A 23307-nucleotide genomic window follows, 5' to 3' on the forward strand; every position below is an offset into this window, starting at 1 on the left:
TTGAAAGTTCTTTTATCCATCTGCAAAATTTCACTCTCCCTCTGCTGGCGGCCACAGACACCCTTTACAGACACTAGGTTTAGACGTGCAATGAAACACACATTTGTTCCCTGTAAGCTTTTCAACAAAGCACACTTCAGTATCCCCTTCTTATAAGTATTTCACTTTAGAGCAGCTCTCACTAACTGGCATTCACCATTCCCTGTGGAGCTGAATAAAGCTTTTCTATGATAGGCTCTTCCTATAAGATTTGCAACTCTTACCATTATCTGAAGAGTTCAGAAGCACTTCTAAAAGCTGTAAGCATTTTACAATGTTTTCTTTGCACCACTGAACAGCTCCAGCTGATGAAAGCAAAATGAAAAGGGCCAGATGCATGCTGAGAAGGGCATGATCTTTGCTGTGAGATCAGTATTTCCAGCTTTAGTCCACTGAAGGGTAAGGTCCTGCTTTCCTCATACACTTTGCCCTTCCACATGTGGACTCAGATGCTGTAGATCGCTGCGATTCATATCAGTTTGTGATTTAAAAAAAAAGTTCTCCAACTTGTCCAAGACAAACATGCTTACTCTATTGTTTCCTTGTTTGCAAAATTTTAAACACTAGAGAATATGGTTGATTAAAAAAAAAACATAAATTTTACTGTTGTGCCCCTGATTATGTGACCAATATATTAACTAATAAAGAATTATCAGCACAGCTAGAATAACTTATACAAGTTAAATGAAGGAACTGTAGGGGTGGGGGAGGCAAATTTTGCTTGGAAAAAAGTAACCAATTAGCTCCATTAGAGCTTTGTTCATTATACCAGATATCAATCCTTTCTCCATGGTCTGTGTTGCACATAAACTAACCACAGACTTAGGGACTGATTAGTTCCCAAAAACCTTGTCATGGAGTGAACCCATTCTCGCCCCCACCAAAATCTCTTCTTTTCTTTCAGAAAAATCAGTAGTACTTCAGTTTACTGAGTTTTCATATTCCCCTTCTTTCACAGTGAGGACAGAAAAAGGGACTTCATGCCAACTGTAAATAGATTTAACCAAAACCAAAATAAAATAGGAAACAGGATAAAACAAAAGGATATTCTTCAGTTGTAAGAACTGTATGTAAAATACATTACAATTGTATGTAATACAAAGATTATACATCTATTAAATTTAGCCAGGGGGGAGAGAGCACCTAGGAAGCTGCCACACTGATTTGATGCTTAGTAACACTTTAAGGGATTAATATGAACAAATCTAATTCTATCATTACTCCTGATTACATACATTCTCTAAGAAAAAAGTATTCCAGAAGATACAGAGCTTAAGAGTTTAAGTTTTCTAAATTAAAGCAAATTATACCATAGTTACTGATCAGAACAAAGGGTCAATATTCCAGCACTGTAGCAAGGTCTCAAATATTACATTTGATTTATACAAAAGATAAGAAATTGGAACCACTTAAGTATAAAAAATTTGGCATCACAGGCAAACAAAAACACACATTATCAATAACCGTATCAATAGAGGGAATTCTATCCCCTAACATCTGAGAAGTTTATCAGTCTTTGCTACTTTCTCCCAGTAACCGTACACATTTTAAACAAGTCTTGAAAAGCCTTTTGAAAACTCAAGATTGTAAATTTTATATCTGGCTCACATGATATAGTTAACTTTTCAATTGCTATTTCCTTTTGCTACTCGCTTCTGTATAGCCAGAACAAGATTTCACATACTAGGAGATACAGATCTCAGTGTGTGATTCAAGGATCAACACCTGAATAGAAGATGTCCTGGCACAACCCAGAGCTGAGCTCTTTTTCCTTCCCCAGGAAATGAATCCTGGAATAAAAAGACAAAGCTCTCGCCATCAATGGGCAGACTCTCAAGTCAGGGACACCATGGGGAGTCCTGAGCCACTCAGAGTTCTTCCCATCTGACCTCACTATTCAAAGTTGTTGGTGGCATAAAGCCCCAAGTGACCTGAGCCATGAAGAGACAGTCCTCTAATCACCACAGTATTTAGAGAAGGATTGTCTGGAGGCAATGAGAAAGACAGTAGATTCCGAGGCTAAAAATCCTCATTGGACTGTCAGAGTCACTTCTTTCTTGGTGAGCTAGTGGAGTTACCTAACTTCCTGAGAAGCACTCTGGTGTGGAGGACAAGCCATCTTCTTGCTGGGTCTCAACAGTTGAGGACATTGTTTTCACTTCAGTTACTTCTAATCCCAGCTGGCTGCTGAGTCTGACTTCAATAGGCCATGTGGTGGTGAAAGAAAATGATCTGGATCTCAATTTTGACTCCACTACACTTGCTGGTCATTTACTGTGTGAGCTGGACACATTGCTTAACCTCTGGGAGACTCATCAAATACAAAATCAAGTTATAATATTTACCTCGTTCACGTGCTATAACTATCAAAAATAACTGAAGTACACAATCTGAAATAGTATGTGGCACAAATACTATTTGTTCATATGTTCAATACTGTCACATATTAGTTTGACTTTATGACTCTATTAGCAAGTTCTACATACTCTAATTTAGCTTTCTTTTGACCATTCCCTGTATCTACCTTATCCATGCTCTAGTTCCCAAAAGGTTATTATTGTTTTCTTTAAAACACCCCATTCCATTTCTATGAATACTGTCAGCACTAGACAAATCACATCCTAACAGAACAACATCTTTGTAACTTATATCACATATTTTCATGGCTGCTCAAGATCAAGGCAGTTAAATCCTCCCTGCCATAGTTCTATGTCCATTTTTTGATGACTACTCCTGAACTTAATAAAAGGGTCCCCATGTAAGAACTTAAATTAAAAAACTAAGTGCCTGGCTTTTCAAACTCCAGATTTGCACATATATAGCAATGGTTTTTATGGAGTTTCCTTGGCCAAAATCGGTATCTATTATCACTAAAATTACCAATATAAGATAATTATGCACTAACAAAGTAATAAAGTCAAAGTAAACACTAACCTGCCTGTTGGAGAGAGAAAAATTATCTTAAAGTCACAGTTAGTTTATCTTAAGAACTTTACATTTTGGTGAAATTCAGTATGGCTGTGGACCACCTAGAATTGTAATTTTCAAACAATGTTCCACTTCAAACAATTGCAACTTTTCAAACAATGGTCAATGGTGATGTCTCAGGGGATTTACACAAAAGTGGATGAAGAAAGAGTGGAAAGAGGTGACCAGAGCAATTGGGTTCAGGTCCCCCATGCCTACTGGAACCAGAATACTTGTCTTTTTATCTTTATTTACACAGATTTTATTTTTCAATGTGGTTTTGCAGCTAAAACAACATTTGACAGTCCCTCAACTAGAGAGCTCTTTTGAGTTTTATAAAAAGCTCTACACTCTCAAGTAAACACTCAAAAGAACCAAAATGGGAAATAGAAATTTAGAGTTTTCTCATTAAATAGATATATTAACATACTCACAATTCAAAGTCAACAAACTGAAATCTTTCATCTTTGGGCCTGTTTAATACTCCCACAGTCAAACTCTACTGTGCAGAGGACCCATGCCAGAGTAGGAAGAACATGCCTGAGTGGCTTCAGACAGCAGGCTCTCTCCAGTCATGGCACACAAGACAAAAGTTTTGGATTAAAAAAAAAAAAATCATCTGGTCAAACAGTGTTCTTAAATTTTGCCATAAAAACACCATCATTAGGAGACACACACCAAAAATGAGTACCTGAGAAAAGACTCAATAACGTCTTTTATCCCTTTTCTCCAAGCTGAATATCTCAGATTTCTGATTTTTAGGAAGAAATACTCAACATATAGTTCACTTATAAACACATATATGTTCATGCAAGTTAAGGGAAAACACCACACTTAGATCAATGTCTTCAAATATGGCTCTACTCCAGTACTCTTGCCTGGAAAATCCCACGGACGGAGGAGCCTGGTGGGCTGCAGTCCATGGGGTCGTTAAGAGTCAGACACGACTGAGCAACTTCACTTTCACTTTTCACTTTCATGCATTGGAGAAGGAAATGGCAACCCACTCCAGTGTTCTTGCCTGGAGAATTCCAGGGACGTGGGAGCCTGGTGGGCTGCCATCTATGGGATCACACAGAGTCGGACACGACTGAAGCGACTTAGTAGCAGCAGCAGCATTATATATTAGATTTAAATAAATCTTCCTACCACCTAAGGCTTGTCATGATCTACACTGGTCAGTTGAGAATTGTAATCAGATTGGAAACTTCAGTCCACTGATAAAATTTAGGGAATTTGATTATACTACAAATTTCAGTCATTGATACCAACCCAAAGCAATTTTTCCTCTCCCTTTCTCCACAAACACTACTTCAAACTTTTCTTCTTTCCTCAAATCCCTATTAACTACTCTGGCCAGCCACACCCTATTCATAGAGAAAACAGAAATCTTTGTTGACACTCCCCTACACTTCATCTACCAAATCTATCAGCCTATCCGTGTCTGTACTTATTCTACCGCCATTGCCTTAGTTACGTGAGGGGCTCCCTGCCGTCAGTTACGGGCCATCCTCCTTCCTGCACTGCTACTGCATCCCTTCCTTCCTTCTCACACCTTAAACCTACCCCTTCTCTTCACTGTTCCCATTAACATTAGCACATGTTTGAAACTCTATCATCCCACCATCCCATTCCAGCTACTGGATATTCTTTACTTTTATTCACAGACAAAATTTTCATAAGAACTATCTTCTTGCCAAACTTTATCTCCTTACCTCACATTTATTCTTGAAACCACTCCAGTATGGCATATGCTCCCACCATTCCACAAAAATTTCCCTTGCCAAAGTCACTAAGGACATTTATGTGGAAAATTCCAGTGGGTTTATTAAAGTCTTCATCTTCCTTGACCTGTCTCATCATTCTCTCCTTTTCTTCAAGTATTGGAACTGGTCCTCTGTTCTTCATCATACTATAATCTCTACTAAATTGGTCTCATTTATTCCCACAGTCTTAGTTACCAACTGTGAGACAATGGTTTCCAAAATCTACCATAGATCTTTGCTCTGAGTTTCTAAGACTCATCTATCTATCCAACTGCCAGCTTAGCATTTATGCTTGGAAATATCACTGGAATTTCAAGTGAGGCAAATTGCATTGTAATATATTAATATAATAAGACAGGGTAATAGCTGCCTTGTCTAAAAATAGCCCAAGCTAATTAGGGCTCTATTATCATTATTAATAAAGTTGCCTAGTTCTCATTTGACATTCAAAAAATAGCCACGAAGTAGAGAAAATTCTTGCTAATTAAACGATCATCATTGGAAAAGAATAAACTTTTTGATGTAAAGCTATTTCCCTAATTTTTTTTAAACTTAGCTTCAGATTAAGCCCCTTTAGAGCACTTGCCCTGGGTTTTGTAAGGTTCTTCAGCAAAACTAAAAAGTTTTTTAAATTGTGGTTTTATACAGACATTAAGCTGACTTCTCCTCTTTTAGTATTCTCATATATCTTCATTCACTGGAATGAATTTTTAATTTAGTATAAAGGGACCATACATGCTTCATTGCATCTAAATGTCACAGGTCTGTGCATAACTGCCAACGCTGATAGAGTCACACAGATCATCTAATAGTTCCTAATGCAATCGTTTCCCTTGTAACCAGACATCATGGTTTCTATAATATTTTAAAGATTCCTTCTTGAAAATAAAGAGATTCTTCTAAACAAGGTTCATAACTTCAAAAAGGAATTGGATTTCCCCAAATCATGCATGTGACAGACATTTAAAACTTTTATATTCTATTATTTCTTTAAGTGCATTATTTCCTTCTTCCTCTATTTTATTAAACATTTTTTTCATGTAAACAGAATCTGGAAAATTCTCCACACTGACGCAATCTATTTGAATTATCCAAAATCAAATTGCCTTACCAGCAAACTTAGAGCAATCAATTTTATGAGAAATTCTGAAGATAATTTTTTGATCACAGAAAACAAACCATAAGCCTTTGGAGAAAAACAATTTTGATGCACAAATCCCAATGTATTCACTTTTTCCATTGTATCTAATTTCTTTCCACCATTCCCCTCATTCTACCAATGAATATGAGATAAAGTGATCGATTTACTTATCTTTCCAATCCTAAATAATACTGACAATAATTTCCCAGACTCAGAAAGAAAAGTCCTATCATATTGCATTTCTCATAATTAAAATGTTTAAATTATTAAAACTATAACATCTTTAAATCTGTTTTGCATTGGCACGCATGCTCAGTTGTGTCCTACTCTTTGCAACCCCATGGCTAGCTTCCTCTGCTGCTGCTGCTAAGTCGCTTCAGTAGTGTCCAACTCTGTGCGACCCCATAGACGGCAGCCCACCAGGCTCCCCCGTCCCTGGGATTCTCCAGGCAAGAACACTGGAGTGGGTTGCCATTTCCTTCTCCAATGCATGAAAGTGAAAAGTGAAAGTGAAGTCGCTCAGTCGTGTCCGACTCTTAGCGACCCCAAGGACTGTAGCCTACCAGGCTTCTCCGTCCATGGGATTTTCCAGGCAAGAGTATTGGAGTGGGGTGCCATTGCCTTCTCCTTAGCTTCCTCTGTCCATGGAATTTTCCAGGCAAGAATAGTGGAGTGGGTTGCCATTTCCTACTCCAAGGGAGCTTCCTGATTCAGTGATCAAAACTGGGTCTCCTGAATTGGCAGGCGGATTCTTTACCACTGTGTCACCTGGGAGCCCTTTAAATCTATTTACACACACACACACACACAATGTTTACCAAAATAGAACTTATACATTTCAACCTCTGTGTCTTTTTATAGTATTCCTTCTACAGTAGTATTAAAAATACCAAAAGTACCTTTTGCAACATGGTTGTCATTTGAAAGGTCAGTTCTTCATGTCCCTGTTCAGTTACTTACCTAAAAGAACAAAAAAGAAAACATAAGTTTGAAATCATTTCAATTTATCTTCAAGAACAGCTTTCACATTTCTAATAAAAAGTTTTGTAGTAGGCATTGATAAACTTGTTAATAAGAAAATTGTCACTCTATTAGAAATATGAAAGAGCAGCCAAAAATATGTAAATCTTTCAAGAGCTCAGAAAAGTAAACAAAACAAATTTTAAAAATTATGAAAATGTTCATCTAATTATAAAGAACTTTAAGCGACATTAGTAGATTTGAGATGGTCAAGATAATTGAGAACAAAATTAAATTGTGTTCATACTTCCAAATTGTTTTTTATTGGTTCACATTTAGTATGACAAACATTCTTTAGCCAATATGCTTCAGCTGATGCTTTAGTCATAGTCTATATGAAAGTTTACATAATCTATATTAAAACTTCTAAGCTATTAAAACATTATAAAAACAATAGGACAATTTTAGGAACAACAAAAATCTTTCTTATTCCACTATCTGAAGTCAACAGGTTTACTTATTCATGTTTTTTCTCTTTTAAACCTACAAATAGGTACTCATTCAAACAGGTATTCATTTAAACAGGCATGAATATGTTCTTCTTTAAATTGAGAACATATAATACACTATAATTTCAAAATATTGTATTCATTTTTTACCTGTTTAAACACCTATAATTATCCTTCATGTTTGTATCTACTGTTCACACATGTCATTTTAACATCTGCAAGTGTGTGCACTGCAGTGCTGTTTCAATGGTCATTATCTTCTTAATGAAATATTATTGTCAAATTTCTATATAAATTATCATTAAGTATATGTGTATACACATTTTTTAATCTCTTTTCACTTTGGGCCTAACTTTTGCTGATTTATGTGTCCCTACATCAGGTAGGATATATCCTTCTCTGTTATTGTTTCAAAATATACTTTTATATTCATGCCTGTGTCTTTTCCAACTGAAGCGTAGTACCAATTTGTTGAGAGTTTAAGTCCTTAAATTCCAACTAGGCTTATTAGGACTGCATTCAGTCTATAAACAGACTTGATAAGAACTGACATCCTAACAATTATTTGCCATGTGATCCATCCCTTTTTCAAATCTCCCTTTTCATCTCCCAAAAGAGTTTCAGTATTCTTTGCATAGCCCAGGCACACCCTTTGCTAAGCTCATTCTGAAGTTCTTAATACTTTTTCTTGCTATTTTCAAAAGGAATTTCTTTCTCATCACATTTTCTCCTTGATACACATTATTACTATTATCTCATACACTTTTATTTTGTGTTTATTCTCTTTAGAAAGTTTATTGGCTCCTCAAAGTTTTTAACATTTCTCTAATTACATCACAGCTTTTAAAACCATAAGAAAAACACAAGGCCTTCCTGAGTATTCCCATTAGAGAAGTTAATATAATTAGACAAGGTATTCAGACCCATGTGGAGTTCATGACAGTGAGGACAATCAACATGACTTACTGAGATGCATCTCCAAAGCAGGCTTTGATTTTAGTGGTCCTTCCAGTTATAAACTACATTGCCTCCCACATAATATTCAAATATTTTATACCTTATAAACTATGCTGCCTCCCACATAATATTCAAACATTTTATACCTTTTCATTAGGAGCCTATAAGTGCCAACCTAAATAGTTTTACTGATCATATTTTTGGATAAAACTTACTACACAATTATGTGGTTTGGCTTTTTTCAGAAAGCTTCTTTAAGTGCATGTGTGCCTTATGGGAGAAAAAGCCAAAGCAAGGGAAGTGTGATTTAATAGGAAGAGCCTGGCTTTGGGATCTTATTGGTCCGGTCTCAAGGTCTGACTTGGCCACTTGCTAACAATAGGCCCTTTGCAAATGGCTTAACTCTGAGCCTGAGTTCTCCTCCTGAAATGAGGTTAGTTGGGGGCTTAGACATAGGAGATAGTATGCGCCTGGCATAAATTTTACACTCAAAAACTGGTGCGTATCATCATCCAATAACCATATCTAGACCTAATCCCAAGCATTTTATATATGTTTACTCATTTAATTTCACAATAGCCATGTGAAATACCTCTTTCCATGAGGCAGGTCAGAGTCTATACTGAACAAGTTCATGGCGACAGCCAACACTGATGCATAGAACACATCAACTAACATAGACACTTAGTCAGTGCTCTCTACTCTGACAATGCTCTCCGTCCTATCTTCTGTTTTCATTACTTTTTCCTACTAATATCTGGGTTTCCATAATAGTCTACAGATTTCTTTTTAATTGAAATGATCAAGAATGCACCTTTTCTAATTAATTTTAAAATCCACTGAATAATGTCCATAATGCTGAAACTGTCATTAAAACCACTTATCATCTATCTGACTCAAAATACCTTTTCCAACATTATCATTAATTCCCTTTACTCATCCTACAAACAGACCAAATTCCTTGCCATTCCTCTTTACATACTTAGAAAAGTTTATCTCCTTTTCCTGTCTCCATATTTTATCTCAAGATAATTCATTTTTAAAAAATTTATTACAAAAGAAATAACTGCTTGCGCTGGTTATTTTCTAGGCACCCCTGAGCTCCATCTGTTCCCTTTTCTCTCTACCCTTCCCTCATTCTATGAGGTTGACCCCACACTGTGTCACACAAGCTCTCCTACCAGCTGACTTCCATTTGTGTTTGCTCAGTATGATGCTCCAGCAACAGATCCCAAAGCGGAATCGGTGAGATATTAACATATGTATTCTTCATGTTCCCTCCCTGCTTTGACATCCAGCAAGACCTGCATTTTTCTAGCACCAACAGATTCCATCCGACTCAACAGATTACATTCTACATTCAAGTAACACAGTTTCCACACTTTAGTCTTTCAGGTCTAACCTGAGGGTGATGGTGGTTGCCCCCACAATACCTCACCACCCATTGATGGTTCCCTTAACCTGACTCAATTCTTCTTAAAGTATCTCTTCATTAAAATCTCTTCAAGATCCTGGCTGAGGAACTTCCATGGCAGTCCAGTGGTTAAGTCCCCTCCAAACTTCCACTGCCAGGGACACAGGTTCAATCCATGGTCAGGGAACTAAGATCCTGCATGCCACAAGGTGCGATCTTAAAAAATAAAAAAAGAATCCTGGCTGAATGCTTCCTATCCCTTCTCATTTAAAAAAAAAGGAAGCATAAAAAGTACAAATAAGAACATTCCATGCACAAAGCATATGAAAGTAATGAGAAAAATGTTCTTGGAAGAACCAGGCTTAACAGGAGACACACTACTCCCAGAATCCCTTTATACACATACATATAGCTACTTTCATAAATATTATATTATTATGTAAGATTGCTTTTTGCCTCATGGTCCTTAGCCATGCCAATATTAATATCTAGAAACTCACTTCATTTGTTTAAATATTTTCTTAGCATTCCAGAAAATACGCATCTACCATATATCTACTTAATCAAAGAAAGACATGCTTTCTATTATATAATATCCAAAATCAGTTTTCAATTTTCTGAGTTTTATATCTTCAAGTTTTTACATTGTCACATGAAAGAAACATGAGGGATAATGTTTACTTGCAGAGTCAGTCTAAAATTCACACAAAAGCATTGACTGAAATTGTTGGCCAAGGAATGTTAAGCTGGACAGTCATCTCCTGTCTCACAGCTAAACTGCAGTGAGAAAAACTGAAATGCCTGTGCCCTGTCGTTTCCTCTTCCCTTATAACTACCATTTATTAAATATCTACAATATGTCTCTCTATGTATCATCTATTTATTCTTTGTAACATGTAAGATTGTTGTTTAGTGGTTCAGTCATGTCTGACTCTTTGGCGACCCCATGGACTGTAGCTTGCTAGGTTCCTCTGTCCATGAGATTTCCCAGGCAAGAATACTAGAGTGGATTGCTATTTCCTTCTCCAGAGGATCTTCCTGATGCAAGGATTGAACCTGCGTCTCCTGCACTGGCAGGAGGATTCTTTTCCTTTGAACCAACAGGGAAGCCCAATGTGTAAGACAGGAATTACTAAATCCCTTTCACAAATGAGAGAAGGTTAAATAATATGCCCAGGCTCTGAATGCTGGAGTCAGGAGCTGCCCATCTGCAAAGTCTTTTGTTACATTTTGCTGCCTCCTTTAAAAAATTTATTTGTATTTTACTTGATATCAGGAGATTAGGCAACTTTTTCATGCCAAAGTCTTGTTATATCAGGTTTTGCTAAATGCTCATCACATTATATCACAATATATCGTATTTTTATCAAATGTGATTTGGCCTACTATATCATTAAATCATTAAAATATTATAAATATAGTAATGTTCTCATTATTATCTCTTACTCTTCAAGGCATATTAGAACACTTAACAGTCTTTAACTGACAGTTGAGCTATAAACAGTTAGGAACATATGAAGGACCCAAGTACGAAAGGGTTAGTGATATTCCAACGGCATGGAGCCCATAGACTGGTGTCCCTGGACCAATTACAAAATCACTGAACAGAATCACTAAAGGCTTTTTTAAAAATCACAGAGCCTTGAGTCTCACTCCAGTATAATTTTTTAAGACTTAACAACTTTTTACAACCTCCGCATGTGATCTTTCTGCATATTAAAGTTTGAGAGAATAAGGCAAAGACTCATCACCTTACTTCAGTGATCGCTGACCAGCAGGATGTCAGCATCACCTAGGAACTGAGAGGCACAATCTTGGGCCCCACCCTAGTTCTTCTGAATTAGAATTTGGAAAATGGGCCCCATAATATGTTTTAGCAAGCCTTCCTACTTACAGGCTATTCTCGAACCATTATGGAGCCAAGGCACTGTCACCCTTCACTTTCCCAGGAGGCTCTTTAAAATTCCCAATAAGAACCTTCTCTGATACATACAGTATCAAATGCCCACCATTTCTCGTCCCTGCCCTATTTATTTCATCTACCCTATGTCTAGACTAGGGCTTCCCTGTGGCTCAGCTGGTAAAGAATCCACCTGCAATGAGGAAGACCTAAGTTCAATCCCTGGGTTGGGAAGATCCCTTAGAGAAGGAAAAGGCTATCTACTCCAGTATTCTGGCCTGGACAATTGCATGGACTGTATAGTCCCTGGGACACAAAGAGTCAGACACGACTGAGTGACATCATAATTCTTAATAATGTCTAGATTAAGAGATTAAACAGATGCAGTGTCTGCATTCACACAATCATTTTAGGAGCTGACAAAATCATACCGAGTTATTCAGACACTTAAACCAGAACCATCACTTCACATTGCTTTAGAATCATGTATGTAAGCATAGAGATCACACAGTTTGCATAATGCTGTTTAGAAAAAGTCTTCCCTAGTCCACTTTATGGTGAGCAATCCTCTCTGTGCCTTAGCACCAATTTAGAAAGGACAACATTTAAGCATTCATAAGATGTTTCCATGGAAAAGGCCAATCAAATTGAAAGAAACAAAACATCGTCTCAGGTGTCAAAAGAAGAAAACAAGTTCACGGAAACCTTGTCCAATTAAAGTTCAAGACAAATAGCCAATAACATCACAGAATAGTAATTGCGGGCTGGGTTGCTTTCCAGCTCTTAATACTCATGCATGTACTCACAGGGACCTGATTCAACATCTCACACAACAGAAAAACCAATGCAGTACACCACACACTGAGCAAAGAGTTCCATCTGACACTTGGAACTGCTTGCACTCAACTACTTTTCATTTTCGTCCCAATTTCAAGAGACTGCCACCAACACAGAGCTTGAAGTCCTTGCGTCTAGCTCCCATTGGGCTGTTCTGTCGAGTCTGAATAGTTAGAGCTCCACTGACAAGAACACGCCTGATTTCCTTTTGAAACCGAAAACCAGTGCCTCGGCCTTTGCATACGTGTTTATTCTTCTCCAAGAAAATCAAAAGCAACTTGCGTGCTTTCCCCTTCACTGTGAGCCTGTAACTCTCCTCGCTTAATAAGGCAGTGTCCTGTGCTTAGCTGAGTTTAAAATGCACTTTCTTGGCCTCTTCCAGACATATAGTTCAACTGGATTCTCTTGGCCTCTGACTGTGAATAGCTTCCTGCAGTGAAATATATCACACTCTGATCTCTCTTCTTTCAAGGGGGAGTATTTTGTTTTGAGGTTGGCAAGGAAACAACTCGGAAAACCATTTGCAACAAATAAAATATTAACAAGACAGAATCTCTTGGCATCAGTTTCTCAACATCTCTTTCCTCCCTAAACTTAATAGAAAACCCCATGTAAAGACAAAGACTCACTAATTTAATCTTTTTGACCTCATTTTAATAACTCCTTAAATAGGAAAGACAGCTACAGTTGCTCTCCTTCATGTTCTAGTCATTTTTCACAATGTACGTTTCTGTTCATACTTTATAGTTGTCCATTCACAACTGACTACTAAAAATAATATCTGGACACATGGATCAATATTTAGATGACTATGTAGGAACCCCAGGGTTAAAGGTGGTAGGTCAGAAACCTGAAAAAATGACTGCCCATAAAATGATATGCAGTATCAACAGTATACTAGGCATTATTTAAGGGCCATTCAGTCTAGCTAGAGATGACATAATTAAGCAAAAATTAATAATAACAATAACTTATAGAATTATTTCTAAAATTATTTCAATAATAATAGAGCCTATAGAATTTTCCAAGTACCAAAAATTACATTGACTACTTTATACACATTATCTAAGCTACTATTCAAAACAACTCCATGAAATCATCTTATATTTTTACTCTAAGACAAGGAAAGAGAAATATGAGAAATAAAAGGACTTGCCCAAGACTGTACTGCTAATAAGCGATTAGACTGAAAATCAAATCCAGGTCTCTGATTTATAAGGCCTAGGTCTTAGCCACAGTTGGTTATAAATGAAGGCAAGGTAAATTAAGTAAGTGACATATTGGTGGGCTTCCCTGGTGGCTCAGCAGTTAAGAATTTACCTGCCAATGCAGGAGAACCTGGTTTGATCCTGGGTCAGGAAGATCCCCTGGAGAAGGAAATGGCAACCCACTCCAGTATTCTTACTTGGGAAATCCCATGGACAGAGGAGCTTGGCAGGCTACAGTCCATGGGGTTGCAAAGAGTTAAACACGACTTAGTGAATAAACCACCATCCTCATCAGTGGAGCAGGCATTAAATGGCTTGGTGGTGTGTAATCTTTACTGAGGTGATGAAGCTGAACTTTGAAGTAATTAAGAGGAGAGAACAGAAACAAGAACTGGAAGGAAGGAGATGGGAGGGAAGAGAAAGACTCAAAGGAAAATGTAACATGTGATGTGTTACTCTTGGCCTAAAGTTCCCTCTTGGCTCAGATGGTAAAGAATCCACTTGCAGTGCAGGAGATCCAGGTTCAATCTCTGGGTCAGGAAGATCCCCTGGAGGAGGAAACAGCAACCCACTCCAGTATCCTTGCCTGGACAATTCCATGGACAGAGGAGCCTTCGAGCTACAGTCCATGAGGTTTCACGACTGAGCAACTAACACACAAGATGCATAGAGGCTTCCCAAGTGGCTCAGTTGTATAGAATCAGCCTGCCAACACAGGAGACACAGGTTCAATCCCTGGGTCAGGAAGGTTCCCTGGAGAAGGAAAGGGCAACCCACTCCAGCATTATTGCCTGGAAAATCCCATGGACAGGGGAGCCTGGTAGGCTACAGTTCATGGGATTGCAAAAGAGTCGGACACAACTGAGTAACCAACAACAAGAAAGATACATAGCAAATATTCAAGGCAAGTTGAAGAGACTAGTAGAGTTATTACTAGCTGCAGTAGAGCCAACAAAATAGATAAAATTGAAAACCTAAGTTAAGGATGGACTTCAGGGTTTTAGGTATCCAGCTATGCAGTTTGACCTTTATTGATAGAATATGATGCATCATACTTCAGGTTTTTCAGTAAGGAAATGACATGATCAAAACAGAGTCTTAAAGAGATTCATCTAGTAAATAGGCAGGCAGCTTGGATGAGGGTTAGAGATAAGTAACTGCAATGAAAATAATGCTCTAAGGACCTGTCAACTGCAAAACACTTCAAAGCTTAATTACATCTTAGTTCCTAAAGGCCAAATCTACATCAGTCAAATATTCTGGACTTATTGGTAAACTTGCCTTTCTTCCCTCCAGGTCAAGTGTAGGGCTATCACTTCCAGAGGCTCTGGCCACCAGAATGCAGGTTCCATGAGGTAGGGATTGCTATTGCTACTTTAATTGATGAACATCTGTGCTTAACACTGAGTAGGCACTGAGTAAATGCTTATTGAAGAAATGCATGCCTGAGTCAGAATGCTCAATCATGTAAAGGGCTAATTCTAGGCCTATTGTTATTAAATGTTTAAGTAGAACAGAGAAAAATCGAAGCAGAAATACACTTTTTATGCAGACCATCATTTACCTATCTTTGACATAAATCAATATGCCAGCAAATTTGGAAAGCTCAGCAGTGGCCACAGGACTAGAAAAGGTCGGTTTTCATCCCAATCCCAAAGAAAGGCAATGCCAAAGAATGCTCAAACTACAGCACAACTGCACTCATCTCACATGCTAGCAAAGTAATGCTCAAAAATCTCCAAGCCAGGCTTCAACAATACATGAACCATGAACTTCCAGATGTTCAAGCTGGATTTAGAAAAGGCAGAGGAAACAGAGATCAAATTGCCAACATCTGCTGGATAATAGAAAAAGTGAGAGAGTTCCAGAAGAACATCTACTTCTGCTTTATTGACTATGCCAAAGCCTTTGTCTGTATGGATCACAACAAACTGTGGAAAATTTTGAAAGAGATGGGAATACCAGAACACCTGTTCTGCCTCTTGAGAAACCTATATGCAGTTCAGGAAGCAACAGTTAGAACTGGACACAGAACAACAGATTGGTTCCAAATAGGAAAAGGAGTATGTCAAGGCTGTATATTGTCACCCTGCTTATTTAACTTATATGCAGAGTACATCATGAGAAATGCTGGGCTGGAAGAAGCACAAGCTGGAATCAAGATTGCCAGGAGAAATATCAATAACCTCAGATACGCAGATGACACCACCCTTATGTCAGAAAGTGAAGAGGAACTAAAAAGCCTCTTGATGAAAGTGAAAGAGGAGAGTGAAAAATTGGCTTAAAGCTCAACATTCAGAAAACGAAGATCATGGCATCTGGTCCCATCACTTCATGGGAAATAGATGGGAAAACAGTGGAAACAGTGTCAGACTTCATTTTGGGGGGCTCCAAAATCACTGTAGATGGTGACTGCAGCCATGAAATTAAAAGTCACTTACTCCTTGGAAGAAAAGTTATGACCAACCTAGATAGCATATTCAAAAGCAGAGACATTACTTTGCCAACAAAGGTCCGTCTAGTCAAGGCTATGGTTTTTCCAGTAGTCATGTATGGATGTGAGAGTTGGACTGTGAAGAAACCTGAGCGCCGAAGAACTGATGTTTTTGATTTGTGGTGTTGGAGAAGACTCTTGAGAGTCCCTTGGACTGCAAGGAGATCCAACCAGTCCATTCTGAAGGAGATCAGCCCTGGGATTTCTTTGGAAGGAATGATGCTAAAGCTGAAACTCCAGTACTTTGGCCACCTCATGAGAAGAGTTGACTCATTGGAAAGGACTCTGATGCTGGGAGGTATTGGGGGCAGTAGGAGAAGGGGATGACAGAGGATGAGATGGCTGGATGGCATCACTGACTCGATGGACGTGAGTCTGAGTGAACTCCGGGAGTTGGTGATGGACAGGGAGGCCTGGCGTGCTGCAATTCATGGGGTCGCAAAGAGTTGGACACGACTGAGCAACTGAACTGAACTGAAGAACTATATAATTCATAGTCATTTCGTATTAATTGTAACAAATGTACCACACTACTGTATGATGTTAGCAACAGGTGAAACGGGTGAGAGAGTTATACAGAAATTCTCTGTACTATCTGCTCAGTTTTTTTGTAGACATAAAACGACTCTAAAAAACAAAGTCCGTTAATTTTTAAAATGGTTTGCTTTTTCCTTGATGAAATAAATCAAAATATATTCTTACCTTTTAAATTTACATTTCATTTTATGTATTAATACTATACTAGATATTAAATCTCTGTTCTTTTGAGCTACTTGAGAGGAATATGTATCTTTTTTCTCCATTACCCAAAATAGATTTCCCAGTCTCAGAAAGGAAATATGGTGGAAACTATCTCTTATATCGGGCTTCCCAGGAGGCGCTACTGGTAAAGAACCGGCCTGCCAATGCAGGATATATAAAAGACATGGGTTCGATCCCTGGGTCAGGAAGATCCGCTGGAGGAGGGCATGGCAATCCACTCCATTATTCTTGACTAGAGAATCCCGTGGACAGAGGAGTCTGGCAGGCTACAGTCTATAGGGTCACACAGAGTCAGACGTGACTGAAGTGACTTAGCCTGCATGTACATATCTCTTATATTATTCTTGGAAATAATAAGAATAAAAAACTCTTCCAGAGACAAGAGGCATGACACCTTCTGGAGAGGCATTCTGTTGCTGCCAGCTGAAAGGGAGAGCAATGGGAATTGCAGTGCAGTGGTGTCAAAAATCCCAAACAGATGTTCAATCCATTGATCAAAAAGATGAGCAATATGGAAGCTGAGACCATCTGTCCTCTCCCACAAGGAGTCAGAGCATCATCAGTGCGTGGAAACTTTTGGCACAAGAAAGACCTTAAGAGATTCTTTGCTCTCATCCCTTCATTTTCACAGATGAGGGCATTTTAATGGCCAACTAATTTCTGATAAGCAGTTCTCTCCAGACTTTTCTGAAACATGAAAAATAAAGAGCCTGATCTAAGAGGTTAGAGAAAATCAGCCTCTTTTCTTTATCATGTATGCAAATAATTTTTGCTTGAGACAGAAGATTTTTTCCATTTGAACTTCTATTAAGGAGAAGGGGCAAATAGAAACAGTAGCAAAAACAAAGACACAATAAGAGGCACTGGGCAAAGAAAGAGAGGGTTGGCAGATTAAGTCAACAAACTTCAGGCTCAAGGAAAAACCCAGGAGTGGGGATTAACTTCTGTGATGAACTCCAGAAGCCAGAGTCATACCATGTTTTTGGAGGCAGATACAGTTTTTGTTTTGTTTGAGTGAAACCCTGAATACTCACTGCCAAATCCCTAAAGAACTGGCCCCTTCTTCAGTGACCAGTGATCAGAGAAACTCAAGGAGAGGAGACTCTAGCTTTGGCTGCAAAAGAAAGACTTGTCATATCACCATCTGGAAAAAAAACCAGTGGGAGAGCACACTGGAGAAGGGACATTGAAAAAAGGAATTTGTGACTGAGGAACGATCTTCACCTGGGATACAAGAGGCTGCACTTTCACGGACACCTCTGTACACAGTTCCCGTGTGCTCGGTCGGCCTCCTCGCACTTGGAGGTAAGCGGTTTGCTTTCCTCTAAAGGACAGGTTGACTACAAAGTCAGTGATGACCCAGTCGGAAGGAGCTGTCCTTAGAGCGGGAAAGTGGCCAAGGTTGAATACAGGGGGAAGCCCCTAATAGGTCTCAGGTTGATGACAACAGAAGTGACAACTGACAAAGCCCAGCATTCATAGTTTTCATCCAAACCAGCCCCATAGCAGCAATAAAAATTTTGGCTGAAAGCTCTTTAACCCCTTTCTCAGCATCTGAGATGCCCTAAATGAGAACTCAACCGCTGCCTTAACCCACCCCCAAAAAAGCACCCAGATACTCATTTATCCTTTCTACAAGGACAGAGAGGTCTCAACAAGCTGAGAAGCTTCATGCTGAGTTCCTCAATCTTTTTTCTCCCTGCTCTTTATTTTATTCTGGTGAAAACAGTTTGAACCTTCTTTCCAATGCACAGATTTATCTCTCAGAATGTTACTTGCTTAGACAAAGCGAAGGACTTGGCAACACATGGAATGCAGGAGAAATTCCTGCTTGCACTTGAGACTACAACCCTGGTGAATAAATGGCTTTGCTCTAAACAGAACTTTTTCAAACCATAGCCTGTATCACCCATGGCAAAAGAAATAATTTTTGAAAGTATATTGTCGTTCCTTCCCCTATGGCTGGAAAACAACATACAAACAGGTAAGCTCTCAAAATAACCAGCTGGCATAAATTAAGTCAGTGCTTTACTCCAAGTCCAGCAATTCTGCTGACCCTTCAAAGCATTCTAAAGTAGGTTCCTTTCTCAGAGTGTGGACACTGGCTTGGAACTGAAGCAGTACAGTGACAAGAGACTGAAAACAAACGCTCCCATTGTGCAGCTCACTGAGACAAAAATGAGAGTTTGACTCACAAATACAACACAATCAGAGGCAGTGTAGAGGCCTCAATGGGCCAACATGGAAACACAGATGATGTGAACGCTTTCACTTTGACACACACTCTCAGAGTCCAGCAGTCCCCCTGAAATTACTGCCAACCAAGAAAATGATTTTCAAATCACTTGTACTTCTATTCTGATTCTGGAACTCATGAATACTCAGGAAGATAGATTTGACTGGATGTTTTGCCCAGTTTGTTGTCTTTGTCAGCACTTTGTAAACATTAGAATCTTGCATTTCTCATTAGTTTGGGGACTCATGATTGCGGGAGGGCGCGGTTAGGCAGAATTTCAAAGTAACAGAACTATGTGACGCAGTTGCTTACGAATTAAAAGTGTTCCTTTGGGTTCTTATCATTTGTCTGAAAACTACAGAAGTGCCAGCATCTACAAGCTCTGGCGCTCTATGAGCATAAAACGGTGACCTCGCTTGAGCATTTAAAAAATCTATTTAATTCCCCTGAAGAACAGACAGTGATAACTTTCTGTTACTCTGGGGAGAAGCAGATGGCTTTCTTCACCTTAATGGTCATAAAATTGGTGGGGAAAGTAATGCTGATCTTCACTAATGAAGGAAAATTCCTTTTGCAAACCCTGCTTTGAATGATTATTTTTTTCTGCTAAACTGAAAAGAGGCTTACTTCCTCAAATCTGTGAAAGAGAAGATTCACAGGCTCTACAGTGAGTGTATCAAATTCTCCCTAAGTACTGTACTGATGTCATGCAGTGCGGCATTAGGCTAATTAGGCATTACGCCTGTTTTCAGTCCCATCTGTATTTTCACTCAGACAAATGGAATATGATAGCAATGAAACTAAGTGGTTCAATGCTTATCACAATAAAAATTTCCATTAGGAAAATATGTTTAACAGTACTCAGGATACCTGAATTACCCTTAGGTCACTTACCAGAACATTGATGCTTCGTTTCTAAGAGGCTCCATCGGAAGTGGCCCCATCAAACTACTGCACAAAATACACAAAATATGTCTAATGCACCAGATCGTGATGTCACCAGTGGCGTGACTGGTACATTAACCCTGCCAAGCATTTAGTGAATTCTTGAAATTTTATCACTTGTTAGTCATGAAAACTGAGGGGAAAAAAAAATATTATATACCCAACTTGGCCTTCATCCCATGCAGCCTCATCATATCTTTGAGCTTAGCTGTTCTAAAGCATGTTTCATTAATGTGACTCAAAGAAACCAATCACGAGCATCACAGACTCCCCCTTGTTTCCATCCCTGTGAATTCACTGTGGAATGGCCAAGGGATGGTGGAAACATTGGGGCAGCTACTGAATCCAAGAGAACATCATGCTTCCAATGAGAAATGACAGGGAGCTGTGAGTAATTGCATTTTCCTGTGTTCTCTACATCTATCTCTTAGGCAATCGTGGAACATTCTATAGCACACCCTGAGAATATAAGTAGCCCCCCAAATTTTATGTCAGTCAACAACAGTTATCTCCTTGAAAAGAAAAGACCAGCAGAAGCTATTTACACCAATGCATGGAGTCCTCCTTCCTCACAGGACTTCCCAGAGATAGAGCCAGTGTCCTATTCACGTCTGTATTACTGGGCCTCACATGCCTGGTATATAGTAGGTGCTCAAGAAATGAAAGAATTAGGCTAAAAATATATGCTTACAAGCAGTCAACTAGGACATCTTGAATTAGGACATCACTGAGCTTAGAGACTAGGAATCAACACGACATAGTGGAAACTGCACAGGCTTGTGTTTGTATCCTGATTTTACCACTTCCTGTCTGTATGGTGTTGAATAAATATCTCAGCCACTGCAGTGATTTCCTCCAAGACCATTAAAAAGAACATATGCAAAATTTAGAATTTGATAAATGGTAATTATTATGATACTATCACTTCCTGAGGTTATTTATAGCATGCTAAGATTTAAGATGCATCATTATTCATATTCACAATAATAATGTCTCACACTTGTAGGTATAAAGCACTTTTCTAAGCATCTCGTAACTTTTATTGTGTTAACTCAATCAACTACCAAATAAAGTAGTAGTATCTCCATTTTATATCAGAAAAAACTGATGTTCATATTCCTAAGTATGTTTACAAAATTAATTTGAATCGCAGAATATAATACTCTAAAGGAAACAAAAAAGTTAAAAACCTTAAACATTTATCCAAAATGCAGTTGAAATGACTATTTTTTGGATCTATTATCTGTTTTAACGAATAATTTGTAAGAAAAAATTCAAATAAGATACTTGAAGCTCAAGTAAATGCATGAAGATTGCATCTTTTCTCACCTTAAAGGCCACTGATGTGGCAACATTTGATAGTTGAATATGTGTTGTCAAACTGGTTTTTCAAAGATTGTAATTAAGCTCAAACCACTTAAGCCCCATACCCTATAATCTCAGGGCACTAAGGGATTTTTTTGAGGGAATTTAAAAAGTAAGTATGCTTTAAAATTTAACCTCAATACATGCTTAGCAAACACATCAGTCACAGCCTCAACTCTGACCACATGAATTTGGAGCACTGCTGTTTCCCAAGACCAGCACACCCAAGGACCAGGGCTCATAACCAGGACAATGTCAGCATTCATAGCAAGGCCACATCTTTGTAAAGCACTCTACAGTCACAAAGAGCTTTCAAGTACTTAACTTCAAAATTCTATGAGTCAGGTAGTTGCTATGATCCTTAAAAACTATAAAGCTGTCATTTGTTGAATTTCTACTATGAGCAAACATTATATTCATGTATACACACATGTACGCACACACATACTTCATTCTAATCCTACAACAACCTTTTAAAGGAAATATTATTATCCCTAGCTTTCCAGTGAAGCAGCTGAGTCTGCCTGCCCAAGGGACTTGCTCAAGGTTAATAAAGACAGTCTGATTTCAAGAGCTAAATTTTCCTACCATGCCAGAGCTATTTCTCTTTTCCCAGCATATAATGCCAATAAAATGTTTGTGCAAATGACATTTATCTAAGAGCCTCTTCCATTTCCACCCCTTCATGACACCTGAAATCTAGAAGTTTTACTGGCCCAGAGAACATGTCTAGAACTCCCACATCCCATCTGAGTCTGCGCCCCAGGAGTTGCACACATTCCTCCCACCCAAACTCCCATCTTCCACTGCCACCATCAAAAACTATCTGCTCATCTCCATTCCTTTCAGTTTCTTTAAAATACAAATTATCCTTATAACACAAATGGATGCTAGCACATTTTATTTATCTGGAATAGTACATTCATTCATTCATTTAATTAACATTTATTGAGAACTCACTATGTAATACTTTCCAAAAACTAATGTTTAAATTCTAAGAACCAATGAAGCTGTATTTATCATCTGACAAGTGTTTGGATGGCACTCAAAGTTCTCTATGTGTAAAAACAGATAATGCTCACCAAATGTTTTATTCTGTTTTAGTGCTATACAAGTATTACTTCATTTAAAACAATGGCCTTATAAAACAGGTACTAATAATATTATTCCTATTTTATATATGAGAAAATTGAGGCATACTGGTGAGATATTGTCACAAAAATTATTTGGCTAATAAATAGCAGAATCATGGTTCTGCTTGACTAAGTTCTATCGTGAGGGCTGCTCCTCTTAATGAGCCATACCAGCTTTAGAGGTTTTTGTTTGTTTTTATAATTAAAGTTTGTATACATTCTAATTTGCCTGTGATAATTCTGGGATTAGTCTATTTTCCCAGAATAAGTAATAGCACCCCCTTCACTCTCAAAAGTGTCTTTCTTTGAAGAATAAACTATAGTGTCATCCTATTTCCAGGAAAAGAATAATAGTTAACTTGACATGGCTGGAAGAGAAAACAGCACAAGAATATTCTATAACACTCATTAGGATACAAAGGGAATATGGAGAGGAAGGAAAAACAAAAATATAGGTGTCAATAGACCTTGATTCAAGACCAGGTTCTGCTATAGTTAGTTATGTGGCATTGGCCAAGTTGTGTAACCTCTCTGAGTCTCAGCTAATATTCTCTGTAAAACAGAGTTTAAAACACCAGCTCCCGTGGCTATGATGGAAAGATAAGATTACGCTGGAAAAGTACGTGGAACATGATAAGGTCTCAAAAAAAAAGTACATGTTTAGTTATTCTTTG

The 23307-nt window shown here is 38.3% G+C and overlaps 1 protein-coding gene across 2 annotated transcripts in view; it reads right to left on the reverse strand.

Moving 5' to 3' along the window:
* ANK2 (ankyrin 2) overlaps positions 1–23307 on the reverse strand; it is a 700483-nt gene that overhangs the window by 502712 nt on the left and 174464 nt on the right. The window contains exon 2 of one of the 2 annotated variants that reach the window (XM_044946112.2): positions 6813–6873. The exons of the other annotated variant lie outside the window; for it this stretch is intronic. Coding sequence (XP_044802047.2) covers positions 6813–6833 — 21 coding nt within the window. The 5' untranslated portion in view covers positions 6834–6873. The remainder of the gene's footprint in view (positions 1–6812; positions 6874–23307) is intronic. 2 annotated transcript variants of the gene reach the window in all.

This window comes from Bubalus bubalis, chromosome 7 (assembly GCF_019923935.1).
Source record: "Bubalus bubalis isolate 160015118507 breed Murrah chromosome 7, NDDB_SH_1, whole genome shotgun sequence".
NCBI lineage: Eukaryota > Metazoa > Chordata > Mammalia > Artiodactyla > Bovidae > Bubalus > Bubalus bubalis.